General features: G+C 38.0%; 3 protein-coding genes across 5 annotated transcripts; 2 read left to right on the top strand and 1 right to left on the bottom strand.

Annotated features, from left to right (window-relative positions):
• Window positions 1-2,672: 2,672 nt before the first annotated feature.
• LOC109011483 (uncharacterized protein At5g43822) lies at window positions 2,673-4,968 on the top strand. 3 transcript variants are annotated; one of them, XM_018992723.2, is made up of 6 exons: window positions 2,673-2,956; window positions 3,073-3,191; window positions 3,467-3,646; window positions 3,763-3,819; window positions 4,049-4,113; window positions 4,448-4,968. In XM_018992723.2, exons 1-6 carry the CDS (start codon window positions 2,825-2,827, stop codon window positions 4,489-4,491), a joined length of 597 nt encoding a protein of 198 aa, XP_018848268.1. In that variant the 5' UTR covers window positions 2,673-2,824; the 3' UTR covers window positions 4,492-4,968. The 3 variants fall into 3 exon arrangements, with proteins under 3 accessions (XP_018848268.1, XP_035551376.1, XP_035551375.1); XM_035695483.1 differs by having other exon boundaries at window positions 3,037-3,191; window positions 4,513-4,968; XM_035695482.1 differs by having other exon boundaries at window positions 3,037-3,191.
• Window positions 4,969-6,372: 1,404 nt separating this feature from the next.
• Window positions 6,373-11,171, top strand: LOC109011484 (U-box domain-containing protein 44-like). Its single transcript, XM_018992724.2, has 4 exons — window positions 6,373-6,634; window positions 7,449-8,020; window positions 8,118-8,427; window positions 9,244-11,171. Exons 2-4 carry the CDS (start codon window positions 7,466-7,468, stop codon window positions 10,818-10,820), a joined length of 2,442 nt encoding a protein of 813 aa, XP_018848269.1. The 5' UTR covers window positions 6,373-6,634; window positions 7,449-7,465; the 3' UTR covers window positions 10,821-11,171.
• A 1,424-nt stretch (window positions 11,172-12,595) lies between these two features.
• Window positions 12,596-15,834, bottom strand: LOC109011485 (F-box/kelch-repeat protein At5g42350-like). Its single transcript, XM_018992725.2, has 2 exons — window positions 15,575-15,834; window positions 12,596-14,764 (listed from the first exon to the last, which is right to left on the bottom strand). Exon 2 carries the CDS (start codon window positions 14,758-14,760, stop codon window positions 12,928-12,930), a length of 1,833 nt encoding a protein of 610 aa, XP_018848270.1. The 5' UTR covers window positions 14,761-14,764; window positions 15,575-15,834; the 3' UTR covers window positions 12,596-12,927.
• Between the last annotated feature and the right edge of the window lie 635 nt (window positions 15,835-16,469).

Raw genomic sequence — 16,469 nt, 5'->3', positions numbered from 1 at the left:
TTTGTTATGTTATGTCTATGTAGAGATGAAACAAAATGTTGAAAATGAGGGTGTTGTTGAAGAGCCAAGGGTGGAAATGTCATTTTCATCAATTGAGGAAGTAAGGACATACTACCCGAGGTATACACAGCAAGTTGGGTTCGAAGTGACAAAGCGAAGTTCTAAAATCGAAGCCAATGAGAAAATAAGGTATTTCATCCTTACTTGTGTTCGTCAAGGCATGTCTGTGAACACAACATTGGATATTCTTAAACTGAGATCAATGGAACATAACGGATTCAAGGCAAAGATCAATGTCATATTAGGTTTTGAAGGTGAGTTTTGTTTTACCCATGCTGTCCTTGAGCACAATCATGTTCTCAGTCCTAGAAAAGCAAGATACATTAGATGTCATAAGAGATTGGATGGGTCGATCAAGAGAAGACTAGAATACAATAATATGGTCGGCATTCAATTGAGCAAGAACTATAGTTATTGCGTCGCTGAAGCATGAGGATATGATAATCTCACATTTGGAGAGAGAGATGGAGTGATTACATACGTGATGTGAGATTACTTCGACTTGGATTAGGAGGTGTTGAAGCACTAAAAAACTACTTCACTTGTATGCAATCGCAAAATGATGGTTTCTATTATGTCATGGACGTTGATGATTGTTAGGATCAAGCGCTTACCACTAGGTCAAAAACAATTGTTGTTAGCAGAGGATGGATTGGTCAAAAAAGGCGCTGTTTTCTTTGCTTTTTATAGATAAATTTAATTTTAATCTTAATCTTTGTTTAGGCTTTTAACCGTAAGTTTTTATATTTATAGTTTTTATAATTGTTACTATTAATTATTATTATTACTTATATGTTATCACTTATCATAGATTCATATAATACTTTTAATATTTTATCATATTATAGTGTCTTATTATAAGTTATCAACTTATCATTCTATTTATGATTTTTAAATTTTTTTCCATCACTCAATTTAATTATTAGTATTAATTAATGAAAATTATTATTTAAATTGACTTGTACTATATTGACTAAAATTTAAATATAATTATTATACTAGTATTATTATACATTGGTATTAAGTGTAGACTATAAGTCTATAATGTTATTAACGTTAGTATTTATACTTGTACTATAGGATTGATTATTGATAATTACATATTATTATACTATAGTATTGCATGTTATTAACAATTACATGTTATAGTGTATAGACTTGTACTATGACCAATCCATCATATTGCATAAACAAAGGAAATTGAATAATGAAAACCAAAGGAATAAGAGATACAAGGGTTATTTTGTAATCTGAAAATTTTAAAACAGCATACATCCATGCACTTAATACCAATGTATAATAATACTAGTATAATAATTATATTTAAATTTTAGTCAATATAGTACAAGTCAATTTAAATAATAATTTTCATTAATTAATACTAATAATTAAATTGAGTGATGGAAAAAAATTTAAAAATCATAAATAGAATGATAAGTTGATAACTTATAATAAGACACTATAATATGATAAAATATTAAAAGTATTATATGTATCTATGATAAGTGATAACATATAAGTAATAATAATAATTAATAGTAACAATTATAAAAACTATAAATATAAAAACTTAAGGTTAAAAGCCTAAACAAAGATTAAGATTAAAATTAAATTTATCTATAAAAAGCAAAGAAAACCGCGCCTTTTTTGACCAATCTATGATAGATAGTTCAATTTATCTATAAGATCACTGAACTGTTATTCTCTGTGAAATTCATGGAGGATAATGGATATTTACTGCATAGCAAAATTCTTAGTTAGCTCTGTTGTCATTATCATTTTCTGGTTGGCATAGCAAATATTTTCATATTTTTTTTAAGCACAACTTAGAAGTTGGAAAGGCAGTGTGGCACTTGGAACATTTAATTTCTGTAATATGTTTATTGTTGGGAACATTTAATTTGGTTGGCACTTAGAAAATGTTGGGTTTCTCTTTTTTTCAAAATTAGAACATAAAAAATGTTTCTAATTGTTGTAAGAACATATTATTATTATTAATGTGGATGATTTTGGATGTGGTTGATGAATGATGGATGATGGATGATGGGTGTGGATGTTTATTGTATACTTGAAGTGATTAGTTGGATGTGGATGATGGATGATGCATTGATGGGAGTGGATGTTTATTGCAGTGATTAGTCATTTTTAATTTTTTGAAGCATGTTAGTAACTTAGTATGTTACTTGTTTCTATTTACTTTTATTTTTTCTTATGTTTTTAGTAAAAAGTAAATGATTGTATTTTTGAAAAAAAATAAATTTAAAATCTCACACAAAATTCTTTTTTAAAAAGTGTGCTAAATATGAAGTTGAAAACAGTAAAAAAAAAAGGCCCAAATCTGACTCCGCTCCGACAAGTCAGAGTTGGAGTGGAGGATGAACATGTCTGAGTCGGAAGTCGGAGGTCGGAGGTTGGAGGTCGGATTCGACCTCTGACAAAGTCAAAGTTGGAGGATGGCCATACCAACTCCGACTTGGTCGGTGCTCAGCCCTACTCGGTCTATGCCACAGGTCCGTAATTTCAATAACTTTTGGGGACTCAATTGTCATTGCCTAACACGAAGCTGGGTCGGGTTATAGTATTTTCGGGTTAGGGGTTAGGCACAAGGAGCGACTTGCGACGATATTCCACTCCACGACTGGTCGTCCCTTGAAAAACAAAGCAATGAACGGACTGCAAATGGCGCTGCAGCTTAGGCTAGCTCGGTCACTTTGATTCTCTCTTTATTCCTGTATTGTGTTATTGTCGGCGGTCGGAGACAGTCATGGAGGCGATGGTGAAGAAATATCAGCAAAAATTCAGAAAGGTTAGGGACGAAATGAACCGTTGGGACGAGCTTCAATCTCGCTTAATTTCACAGTTCAGGAATGCCTCCTCCATCATCGAGAGGCTGCAGGTCGTTCTTGCGCCAGATGGTTCCTCGTTTTATACACTATCCTTTTTTTTTTTTTTCCTTCTCAATTTTGTTTTATGCAGAATGTTAAATTTTGGGCGTCTGTTGTCTGCGATCAGGTGCTTCAAGACCCTAGCAATTATGGTGCTCTGAATTGTATCGACGGCATCAGGGACGAGGTGCTGAGAAAGCAGATGGAGTCTTTAGAAATAAATTTCCTTTCTATGAAGAGAACCATGTGAGTTGCCCCCCTACTTTTTTTTTTGTCGATTCGGGTTTTGGCGACTGATTAGCGAGGATTAAAGATGGGCATCAGTTGTCTGATAGATGTACGTAGAGACCATAGGAGTTTAGTGGCAATGAATTGAGCAACCACTTTGTATGCGTATCAGTTCTTAAACTTCTAGCCACTATATTTAATCAAATTGTTCAGAGTTTGCTACTCAGCATTTACCCTAGAGGATTCTTATTTTTTGCTTTATTCATTACATCTAAGTTCTATAATTGTTTTAGGGAAGAGTTTCATGGTATTGTTTTTTCAATTGAGAAGATTCATCGAGACAGTAAACAGCAAATTAAAGGTGGTTCCAGTAAGCCAAATGCAAAGCAACTGCAGCAACGAGTTGGCGTAAAACCCAGCCTTGTTGATTGCTTGGATGGGCTTTTAGTTCTTTATGACATGCACCATTCAGAGTATGGAACTTTTCTGTCTGTGAACTCTGGAACATGTCCTTTATGATTTATGGTCCTGTATTACTGCTAGATAAAGATTTTGATTATCAATGACTTGCCTGTTTTTTGTTTACAAGGTACCGTCTCAAAGCATCAGTGGTTTCAGCACTATCAGCACTTACCTTGAAACCCAGGTACGAAACAGAAAAAAGAAGAAGCTCTAAATATATTTGTTTACCCCGTTCATAATTTATCTGTTCTAGATAATTAGATCTGCCATATTTTTTCTCAACTATACTTTATTTCACTTTTGGCTGATGTGTTTATGTTAGCATGTCTTGACTTGTTTTTAGTTGCGTGCTCTGTGTGTGTATTCTATTGTTCTTCGGCTTTGACATGTATATTGGACTATCTACATTGCAGTGCCAGTGATCTATGTGCTCTCCAGCAGCTCCTGGTTGATCAGCCTAATATCCCCAAAGAGGAAGGTATGCCAAGGACAAATGGAGAACATGTCATAGAATAAGGAGCATAATTCTTCTGGTTCAATGTGCAACACATTATTGCCATTTAATAAAAATTTAAACAAATCTAAGAAACATAGGGACAGAATAAATGCGAAAAGATAAATACTCCTTTGGCCTTTGGTGGGCTCTGCTAGCTGGATTGCTGGGTTTTTGACATTTTTAAAGCAATCCAGCTGGGAGAACCCACCAATGTCGAAACCAGCAAAATTTTCATCTGCTCAGGGGAAAACGTATGGTTGCTTCACCAACTTTTGCAGTTTACTTCGATCATCTGATTGCAGCATTTTTCTTTCAGTTCAATTCATATTTGATATCATATTTGCTGAAGAAATCTGTTGATTCCACCGTGGTACAAAATAGCATATCTTGTACCGGGAGTAAAGAGTGGAATCGTTTTTTGAGGTTTACTACGGTGATCATCTAGCATGCTTGTTGCCTGGTAAGGAGACTCCATAAAAGCTGTCTGCAGAGAGAATCCTCGAGAAATTGGTGCTTGATAGCACAAACAAGGCACTCAGAATTCCGTTAGATGACAATCTTATGTGATCATATCCCAGGAAGTGATGTGATACATAGGCGTGTATACAAGGGAGGTGTCCATGATTTTCCTGTATCGGTTGCAAGATATACTTAGGTCTCTCCCTTGTATACGTTATGTGTACATGGGCTATGCCTATTATTCTCATCAACAAATGATTTGTTAGTTATAGGTAAAACTTGTTTCTGCCAAAACAAACATTGACTTGCAGAAATTCGATATCGATGAGTTGGGAGGCTTTATATAATAGTACTTCATTTGGACATGTTTATTCTTTAGTCTTTATTATTTGTTTTTATCATACTATAATCATATGTAGCAAACCTTGACTAACAGGTAGCACCGTGGCAGGTTTAACTTTCAGCCCTTGACATGTTTTTGTATCAGCCGCCCAAATAAGATTGAATCTTTGACTTTTTAAAAAAAAACTTTTGGAAATCAGATTTGGTCAATACAAGGTTTCATAAGGAGAAGGGTGCACTCTCTCTCTTTCAATGAAGGTTTTTTCTTTATTGATGTCCAGTCAAAATGAACCACATTTGACGCATAATAGTTTTTGGAGAAAATTAAACGCATGGAAGTGATAAAAAGAAAAAACTCTCTCGCTCTGTGTGTGTGTGTGTGTGTGGTGAACATGTAGACATCATTGGATCCATTAGTTTATGAAGTCAAAGCAATACTCGTTATAACTTCTGAGGCAAAAAAAAAAAAAAAAAAAAAAAAAAAGAAAGAACTTGGAACTGGACGAGATCATCTTTGAAAGGGGACTTCAAAGTTGTAGTGCTGCTTCTCAGCTTTAGTACATGACATCGTTGTACGTAATTTAGTTCAATGTAAAGCTTAGTCATGACATGATATCTGGCCAATTATTGTGCTATATATATATATATATATATTCAATGGCAAACGTAGGAGGATTAAAAAATGATTAGCTTTTGGAAAAGAAGCTAGAGAAATTCCAAAAGGTGTGAGTTCTTTGTTATCAAGGTAAACAAGTTTAAGAAGATGGATGGAGATAACACGTTGATATATACTCATCATCTGCGTATAGACGTAATTGTAGTTCAGCAGCATTTTATATCTGAAGACGAACCATAGAGTCGCATTATATAAAAGAAATAGTACACATTAATTTCATGTTTTTAGCATCGTACTTGTGAAGACTTCAAATTTCAACTCCCAATTATCCAAACTAAATCAGAGGAAGGTTTTTACCGTTAAGTCAACGCCTTTAATGGAACAGCCGCCGGAAGTCCCCTCAGGGTCAGTCAGTCGATGCAGTAATCTTGCAATGCACCAGTCTTGCAAGCTAGTGTAATAATAATGAATTAATAACGGTACATCCGATAAGACTACGCAACAAATTCTATTTGCCATGTCTTTCATCGAAAAACCGGGTTTTTGCCTGTCGGTACCAACGTGGAACTGACCTCCATTCCCTGCCGCCCGTCTCCCTCTCTCATACTATTTTGGTCCCAACAGCCTCTGCCAGCCTGGTTTTTGGAGCTTGGTGGGTCACCCGCGAGGTAAACCAACGTGGGCTCCACAGACACATACTCTCTCTCTCTCTCTCTCTCTCTCTCTCATACGACTGTTCTTGTCCAGTCGACCCTCTTACATCTTCCACGAAATGTACGCGCTGTATTATGATATTACTTATCTGGCTCTTTGTCCTGTAGCGTTCGTTGCTTTCCTGATTCACCACAAAGCCCCTCCTCCTCTTTCCTTTTTCTCCATGTTTAAAACATCCCACTTCCAGCAACAACAGTCTTTGATACTTATTGCTCTCAGCGAGTTTAAAGTCAATTCTTATTTATGGAACAAGTGCTCCATATCGGAGTCTTCTCTGCTCAACGAATCCATCCAGTGATCATTGCCTCCAAACTGTGAGACTAGAATTAGGGTTTCCTTGGAGGCAAGTTGTTCAAGAATTTCAGAGTAAAGGTATGTTCTTGGTATACCCTTCTTATCGTTTCTTTGTATTTATCTCTTTCCTTCTGTTTTCTAATTCTCTAACCGTGTCTTTTCCTCCTTGTGCTTCTTGGGTTGCTTACGATCGCTTTGAAAGAGTGGAAACAAATTAGGGATGGGTTTAATCTGAATTGTCCGGAACGCACCTTGACGTGAATCTTTGAGATTAAAATGGTTGCGTTTTACGATATTGATTAAAACTTGGTCATTATTTTTACGATCAATTTGTGAGTTGTGGTTGCTTAAATTTAGAAAAGTTTGGGATTTAATTTAGAACGGGTTAAATTGAATCTTAGGATTAATACCATGCTGTTGTTCTTGTGGTTGAATGTAGATAGTACTTTTGGCAAAGTTTGGCTCAGTATTCTTGGTGTCCATATATTTCAAATGATGCTTATAATTCTGGGGATTATAAGATTTGCTTTTTGGTTCAAAATTGGATAATATCTGGCCAGATGTACGAGTCTTCAATGAAGAAGGGGGATTTGGAGTGGTTATTCGAAGTTTGGGAGTTTGGGTCCAACGTAGTATTTACTTGGAACGAGCTCTTCTAGGGTCTTGTTTGCTTACTTACTGCACACTAGCTTAGTGCCTTTCTCTACGAAGTGTATGTTTTCATGATCAAATTCTGAACTTTCCATGTCTCACTTCCCTTGATGAGTTGAGGGTTGATGTTATTGTAAAGCAGCTTCCTTTTTTCCCCTATCACAAAAATGATTTAGTTGTATCTTCTTGCATTACTTCTCTAATGACTGTCTACACTGGTTTTACCTTATCTTTGTCACAGGGGATAATTTAGATCAGATGGCTAATAGCTGGGATGGGAGTTTTGACCTTGGCAGCCAATCAGACGAGAGCGGTCATTTTGAAAGACTATACCTTGAGCCTATTTATGATGCATTTGTCTGCCCATTGACAAAGCAAGTTATGCGTGATCCTGTTACCTTAGAGAATGGGCAAACTTTTGAACGAGAAGCAATTGAAAAGTGGTTCAAGGAATGCAGGGAGAGTGCAAGAAAGCTGGTGTGTCCGTTAACGCTGAAGGAATTAAAAAGCACAGATCTGAAACCTAGTATAGCTTTGAGGAACACTATTGAAGAGTGGACTGCTAGGAATGAAGCTGTTCAGATTGATATGGCTCGTAAGTCATTGAATCTGGGGAGTTCAGATAGTGATATTCTGCAGGCTTTGAAGTGTGTCCAGTACGTCTGCCAAAAGAGCAGATCCAATAAGCATATCCCACGTAATGCAGGGTTGATACCCTTGATTGTTGACATGTTAAAGAGCAGCAGCCGTAAAGTTCGGTGTAAAACTCTAGAAACTCTTCGAATTGTGGTGGAGGATGATGATGAGAATAAGGTTTTTATTGGTTTATGATTCTCTAAATTGCTTTTATGGAATCATTGGCAGGGATGGGCTTAGTGCCTCTTGTTAATGGTTTCTTTTTGTTTTGCAGAAAATGTTGGCTGAGGGAGACACTGTGCGCACTATAGTAAAGTTCTTGTCCCATGAACTCTCCAAAGAGAGGGAGGAAGCTGTATCTTTGCTGTATGAGCTCTCCAAATCCGAAACATTGTGTGAGAAGATTGGCTCAGTTAATGGAGCAATTCTTATCTTGGTTGGAATGACAAGCAGCAATTCAGAGGATCTTTTAACTGTTGAAAAGGCTGATAAAACGCTAGAAAATTTGGAGAAGTGTGAGAACAATGTGCGGCAGATGGCTGAAAATGGCAGACTGCAGCCTCTTCTGATGCAACTCCTTGAAGGTGCTTGCACTGTCAGTCTTATTTTATGCTTATTTCATTGATTACAAAAGCTGTACTCCTTGGCCAGTTTTTTTTTCCCAAAACAAACTGGACTACAAAAATGTTGCTTTTCATGTGTGTTTGAAGTAGAATTTATGTCGAGTGATATCCAAGTCACTCGATTACTGAGCTCCCTAATTTCTTTTATCTCTATAAGTACAAATACATAAATATATATTATTCTCACTATTAGTAAAAAGCGCAAGAAGCATAAACTGATTGTGCAATATTTATGCCCTGAGATTTGATAGTTTTAAGAAATCTTAGAATTACAAATTTTGGCTGGGCTTCTTCTTTAGCCAACTATGTAGGTCACACTGTAGTTCAGACATGTCCTGCTTCTTGCAGGGGTAGAGCAAGGAATATTTTGTTTTGCTTGCTGAAGTTAATTGTTAAAGATAATGCATGAATATGCAAGTCAATTATAACTTGATTCAAACCAAACTTCTACACATTGCCAAATATTTTACCTACTGATTTTGTTATCTTCAATTGATTTTCATCTTTTTACTTGAAGAGGGGTTGATGTTTGGGTTGAATATAGTACGAGGCAATCCAAATGCCAAACATGATATTCTGAAATGAGAATTAGACTATTTCTTGTACGAGATCCGTAATCCTTTCTTCTAATCATTATTGGTTGGTAGCTGGAGAAGTCGAGTGGTGGGTCCACCTTAGCAATTTAAGAGTTCAGATGTGGTAGGATTTTTTTTTTTATGAAGTAACAGTTAGTTAAAGAAATTCCAGATTAACTCGGTTCCCTTGTGCTGGTTGCAGGGCCACCAGAAACCAAACTGTCCATGGCTGCATATCTTGGTGAGCTAGGCTTGAACAATGATGTAAAAGTCATTGTGGCCAACACCGTCGGTCCATCTTTGATTAATATAATGAGAAATGGTAATATTCAGTCAAGAGAAGCTGCTTTAAAAGCTCTAAACCAGATCTCATCTTATGAGGCAAGTGCCAAGGTGTTGATAGAGGCTGGGATACTTCCCCCTCTTGTGAAGGATCTCTTTGCTGTTGGTTCCAATCATCTTCCCATGAGACTAAAAGAGGTTTCTGCAACAATTCTTGCTAATGTTGTGAGCTCGGGTTATGACTGTGATTCTATCCCAGTTGGATCCGACCACCAGACTCTGGTCTCAGAAGACATAGTCCATAACCTACTACATCTCATTAGCAACACAGGTCCAGCAATCGAGTGCAAGCTTCTCCAGGTTCTTGTTGGGCTCACTAACTCTCCAACTACCGTTGTTAATGTTGTTTCTGCCATCAAAAGCTCTGGTGCTGCTATCAGTTTGGTTCAGTTTATTGAGGCTCCACAGAGAGATTTGCGTTTAGCTTCCATTAAACTTCTGAAGAACCTCTCCTCACTCATGGGTCAGGAATTGGCTGATGCCCTGCGCGGCTCAGTCGGCCAGCTCAGCAGCCTAATTAAAATCATATCAGAAAATATAGGAATCAGTGAAGAGCAGGCTGCAGCTGTTGGCCTTTTAGCTGAACTTCCGGAGAGGGACTTGGGCCTTACCAGGCAGATGCTGGATGAGGGTGCCTTTCGGATGATCTTCTCTAGAGTTGTTAATATCCGTCAAGGAGAGACTAGGGGCAGTCGATTTGTCACTCCATTTCTAGAAGGGCTTGTACAGGTTCTTGCGAGGGTTACATTTGTCTTGGCTGATGAACCTGACTGCATTGCTTTCTGCCGTGAGGAGAATGTCGCTGCATTGTTTATTGAACTGCTTCAGGCCAATGGACTAGACAATGTACAGATGATCTCTGCCACAGCGCTGGAGAACTTATCACTAGAATCCAAGAATTTGACAACATTGCCCGAGTTGCCAGCACCTGGTTTTTGTGCCTCAATCTTCACATGTTTTAGCAAACAGCAGGTCATAACTGGATTGTGTAGGCTTCATCGAGGAACATGTTCACTAAAAGAATCCTTTTGCCTTCTGGAAGGACAGGCCGTGGCAAAGTTAGTCGCTCTTTTAGACCATACAAATGAGAAGGTGGTTGAGGCAGCACTGGCGGCATTATCTACTTTACTGGATGATGGTGTTGACATTGAACAAGGCGTAACAGTGCTGAATGAGGTAGAGGGAATCAAACCTATACTCGATGTTTTACTCGAGAAACGAACAGATAATCTGAGGAGGAGGGCAGTTTGGGCTGTTGAAAGACTTTTGCGAACTGAAGATATAGCCTATGAAGTTTCTGGAGATCCAAATGTGACTACAGCACTTGTTGATGCATTTCAGCATGCTGATTACCGAACCCGGCAGATTGCCGAGCGTGCCTTGAAGCATGTCGATAAGATACCAAACTTCTCTGGAATCTTTCCAAATATGGGATAGGCGATTTCTTTAAGTTGATGAGTACAAGTACCCCCATATGTAACTCTCCTTTTGTCTGGAGCGTTATGTTTCAATGGTGGCTTGGAAAGCATAAAGTTGAAGGTAGATATTGTTGTATACAGATTTTCTCATTTTCCCTTTGTTGAGGTTTTTGAAAGCTGCTTATTTTTTCTGAATGATTCTATTCTATCGACTTGTATTGCACAGCGCTTGAGTTGAGAGTGGGAAATTGTTAAATTCTTTTATAGGGAGTCTTTACCTTTTTAACAAAGCATAAACGGAGGGATTGTTATGGGGTTCCACCAACACAGAAGTATTGATCTCCCATGCACCTTAATTATCTTGAGACAACGTAGGCATTTGCCGTGTATATGCGTTCGGCCGCATTGAAACATTACTTAAAATTTAGGAAAAAGTTCCATTTTGTGCTCTTGAATTGCAACCGTTTTCCAATTTGTATCATAATCTAACAAAATTAATACTTGTTATCTTTAAATTATCGAAACTTGATCCCTAAGAATTGGTTCAAGTGGTAAAGGCCTTGGGCTTAGGGATATGCTCCCCTTGGGTCTAAGGTTCAAATCCTCTTAGATGCAAACAATCTCTCAAGATCATCGGACTGAAAGATTTTTTTCTTGAATTATCCGAGGTCCACTTGCGGAAAGCTCCTTGCCGAGGGGCTTGTGCACCCTGGGATTAGTCGGGACGCTGTTCCGGATACCTAGTGCCAATTAAAAAAAAAAAACAAACAAATTACCGAATCTTGACAATTTGCACCTTCAGCCAAAATTTGACAAGTTAAGATTGTGCTGTATATTTTATTTTTCATCGATGACCTTGTGTAAAAGGTTAAAAACTGGTAGCTTAAGGTGCCAATAGATAATTTTGGTAAATGTATAGCTTGTCCATTGTAATCAATCCTTGGGGTTGTATTTTGTATGTAATAATGGTTTTTGAGGTTTTAACGGAGGTTGATAAACCACAATTTAAAAACAAAGCAAAAGGCAAGTATCATAACCCAACGATTAGCCTTTCGATCGAACAATGTGAAGTTACTTCCTCACAAGATCATGCTATGATAAGCACCGTTCGTGAGTGCATGCGAAATGTTCTCACTGCCACAACTAGAAATGCCCAGTGCAATCTCAATGCTCTTTCCGTTTCACATACCCAGCAGCCATTACAAAGAGAGTAAACAACACTCCCTTGCCGGCATTACATCAGTTCAATCAGAATAAAACTACTGTAGTCGAGGCAGCCCAAGTTCCCTCCTGCATCTCCGTAACCAATTTCATAGAAAACACGAGGGGTTGTCCCGGTCCTACCAACCGGACTTATCATAGAATTCAAAAAGTTTTTCACTAAACATTAAAACACAACTAAGGATATTGTTCAATTAGACTGAACATCAAAGGGTACACCTGAGAGAGGTGATTGTGGCATAAAGGTTACAGACTTTTAAAGGTATGGTCCTTCGTGGTCAAGACACGAGTCTGTGTGCATATGGCTTAGAATCTTTTAGCTTCTTGAAACAACCATGAACCTAAAATCTTAAACTCTAAAACATAATGTAGCATACTAGGTCTGAAACAACATGGTCGTTTTATAAGCGATTGGTCATTTACAATTAAATTCTCAATCACTGGCCATCTAATGTTTGTGCTCAAATGATATGTTTTTGGGTGATATACATCATATGCTTAATACCAAAGTACATTTCAAACAAGTTAATGACAGATAATAAGATACTTCGATTCAGCGACTTTATACCCATGAGGTTCTGAAGGGCTATAAATTGAGCTGAAACAAAATCCACAAATTGGACGTTTAACAGGAAAGAAATATACTGGTGCAATATATGCAAAAGCAAAAGTACAGAATCAATTGTATGAATGGTGGTGGAATAAATTACATCAAATGTTACACGAGCAAGCCATACCTCTAGTCGCTGCCAGAATCAGAAACTGAGACCAGATGTGTAGTGTCCAGGATTATGTCCAAAGAATTCCAAACAGAATTTTCCCCCAGTTGTTATGTCCTCTCAGAATGACCATTAGGGGTTAGGACGTCTTTAATTTTCTGCACGAGTTGCTGTTTACAATAGGCTTCACAGATGTAGCACTGCCAGTGATTTTGTTGTGCATGAAGAAGCATCAAATTCATGAGTTACATGATTCCTTGTAATATGGCTCCATTTAGCCCCATGATCAGACACGTCACATACAGTCAAGAAATCCAAGACCTGACCAAATATTTTGAACATTTCAACCCCAAATATCAGGTTTCTGTCCCCGACAAATGCAGCATTCCAGTCCATTGGAGCATCAGGATGTACCGAGGCCTCAGTCCATGTAAGATACATGAGATCCAGTTCCCATAGTTTCCTAACAGCCTTGTTTCTTCGGCCTATTTGACCGTCTCCTTCACACCAGGAGACAGAAAGCATGAACAGCCGCCCATTACAAGATACAAGTTTTGGATGGTACTCGTGAACATAGGATGGGAAAGGAGTCATTTGGACCCGAATCCAGTAACCCCTTTCTATGTCATATCCTGCAAGTTTATCAGTCTCAGAATATACATAAAAGACACCTTTACAAAAAACACCAGAACAAACAATTCCCAAATCTACAGGCATCCTCTGGATTTCTGCCCATTTATTTGATGCAGAGTCATAGATTTCTCCAGAATCCAAAGGCTCATCCCAAGATCCAAGACCTCCAACAGCAATCAGCACAAACCTTCGACAGCCCTTTGTGCCCAACTGATCACTTTTTTGCCTAGTAAATTTGTATGACTTTTTATTGGGCAACAATGAAGCCTCGTTTTCTTCCAAAGCATTTCTGCATTGTCTTCTTAGTGAAAGCCTGTGAGGATCCTCATAAACATCTGAAACCCCACCAACCCGTGATCTGGAAAAGCGTCTATCATGCCGATTTTGATGACTTTGATAGATTGAAAAATCTGAACTGACCTTGGAAACCCCTAAAATAGGCGTTGACCTCCCATACTTCATAGATGCAGCTTTACGCCATGATTTAGTCAAGGGACTAAACACTAGCACCCCTTTATGTGTCTTGAATGAGCTCCTGTCCAACATCCCAAAGTTGGTCAAGCTGGAACAACCTCCAACGATATATATATCATCCTGAATGCTGGAAACAGAGAACATGAACCTTCCCTTTAGAATATCAGCATCTATCCTACGCCATTGGTCTAGAGAAACATCTAATGCATGTATCTCGCCAGAGCAATAGCCATCTTTAACAGCACCAAAAAGAAACAACCATGGATTCTGATGTGAACCTTCCCGTCTCATATGCAGGAACCTAGGAGTGGTAGTTAGGTATCGCCATTTCTTGCAGACAAGGCGGGCAGTCATAAGACTTGTCAGTGGAAGCCTCACCAAGCACATTTCCAGAATATCATCTGGAAGAAATATGTGCATTCTACTGTTTCTTACGGATTCTTCAAGTTCAAAATCTTTTTTACTAGTTTTCTTCCAAAACTTCTCCTTCACCCCATATGAGAAGCAATCCACCCCAGTTTCCTCAGTGCCACATATCATTTTGTATCCCTTTCCTTCTTCACTGGAACTTGACCTTCTTCTGCTACTTGGATCCCGAAATTCACCACTAGTGTCAGCCCCCACTTTGCAGCCCCCACCTCTACCATATAAAGTAAGACATCTCAAAGAAACCCCCCGCACATCATCCTCTTCTTCTCCTCCACCTTTGGACTTCTTCTTCCACTTCTGGCTTACACTTCTGAAGAGACGTTTCGACACACTCAAAGCCTCAAAATCTTGACCAAGAGATTCTTCTCCAGTCAGTTTCTCAGAAAACATTCTGTTCTCTAGTCTTTTGCCAGAAAAAGCACATACCCACTCACTATCTCGCAAATTGCAATGATACCCATCACTAAACTTGCCTATCGGCATTCATCTGAAACAGAAGAACCAAGAAGCATTAGGCCCAAACATTAACGAAGAAGAAACTATGACCGAAAAGACATCTGCTTCAAGAGCACAAAAGCATATACAATTTATATAAGCACTGAGCAGAAGTTGAAACTTTTCCTGATTATTCGTGCACAGAGAAATAAATCACAAGTTAAGAGAAACTAATTAGCCCCAACATTTCAATAACCCGGTGAGTTTCTCCTTTAATCGAAAGGCTAGAACAAGGAGTTAAGCACGACCCAATTCAAGAAATAACAGAAAAACAACAAAATAAATGGGTGTCATGAAGATTCAATTCTAAACCTGAAAATTTACCTAATTAATCGGTAGAATTTACAGATCCGCTGCATTGAGTGCATAATTAAGCTAAAAAGAAAACGTTTATAACAGGATATGTAACGGTCTTTCATAACACTGTATATCCTAATTCATCAATTTCCGGAACTGTTCAAATTTGTTTTACATAAATGTGGAAAACCAAAGGTAAAAAAAAAACCGCAATATGGAATCGGGTAGAACTACACGAATCACGTTCAAATCAAAATCCTGAAAGAATTTTAAAGCGAGTTGTAGAGAGATTCAAAAGCCAAGAACGAAGCAAGAAAAAAAATGAACGAGAAAACGCCCCGTTTGGTTGTGGAGAAACAAAAGGGGAAACTCGAAATCTAGAAACGGAAACGTACTACGGCAACAGAATTCAAGTTCTATCTCTTTCCTACGAATCCTCGTCGACCAAATGTCGGAAAAACGAAGTCCAAAGCCCAGAAAACACAAAATTAACCCAAAAACTCACATTTCGCAGCAATGTGAAAGCGCCTAGAGAAACCAAAGCAAATCTGAGACGAGATTGGATCGTTCGAGCTCAGAGGAATGGGCGAATAATCTTGTGATTATCTTAATGGAAAGCCAGACAGGGATCGATCATAGAGGGCCTGAAAAACAAAATTCAAAAAACAAAATGTGGGGTTTGGTTGGTGTCGGAGGTGGAATTTAGTAAAGCGACGCAACACTGATCTAAAAAGCGACCCAACAGCTTCGGCTCCTCCTCTCTTTACTCTTTATCCCAATTCCATTTGCATTTGTGCATTCTTCACTGTGTTTCTATCTGCTACGACCTTGCCCACGGAGATTATTGTGCTACTCATATCTCTCAGCCGTCCGATTTTATCGCGGGAGTCGACACGTCGGCACCGGCCATTGTTGTACTTTTTTGTTTTTTCTTTGCCTTTATAAATTTGCTGGAGCTTTTTGTATTGGCACGAGTGTGAATGGTAACACGTGCGAAGTGAGAATTTTCTCCAGTAGTTGGTGAAGGGTGGAACCCATCATCCTGTTTTCACTGTCTGTACTTTTTTCCTTCCTTTGGGGCAGGGGTGAGTTTTTTATTAGCATTTTTTTATTATTAATTAATAATTATACGTATAAATGTTGGAAGAAGAATTATATTTACAAATAAATTCTATAATATAAATACTATAAGAAAAATATATTTCTTATCTATTTTATTATTATCTTTTCATCATTTTATTATGTAGTATTAGATGGCAGGATCACAAATAAATATAATAAATAATTTTTAATCATCTAATATCACCTCTGTATGAGGTGTTTTCTCTATCCATAAAGTATCATGGGCCCAAGCATTAAGTGGGGACTCACTAGAAAATAAAGTATGAGGGAAGGAGAGG

Source organism: Juglans regia, chromosome 11, assembly GCF_001411555.2.
Source record: "Juglans regia cultivar Chandler chromosome 11, Walnut 2.0, whole genome shotgun sequence".
NCBI classification, from domain to species: Eukaryota; Viridiplantae; Streptophyta; class Magnoliopsida; order Fagales; family Juglandaceae; genus Juglans; species Juglans regia.
This window is presented reverse-complemented; position numbering and strand designations above follow the sequence as displayed.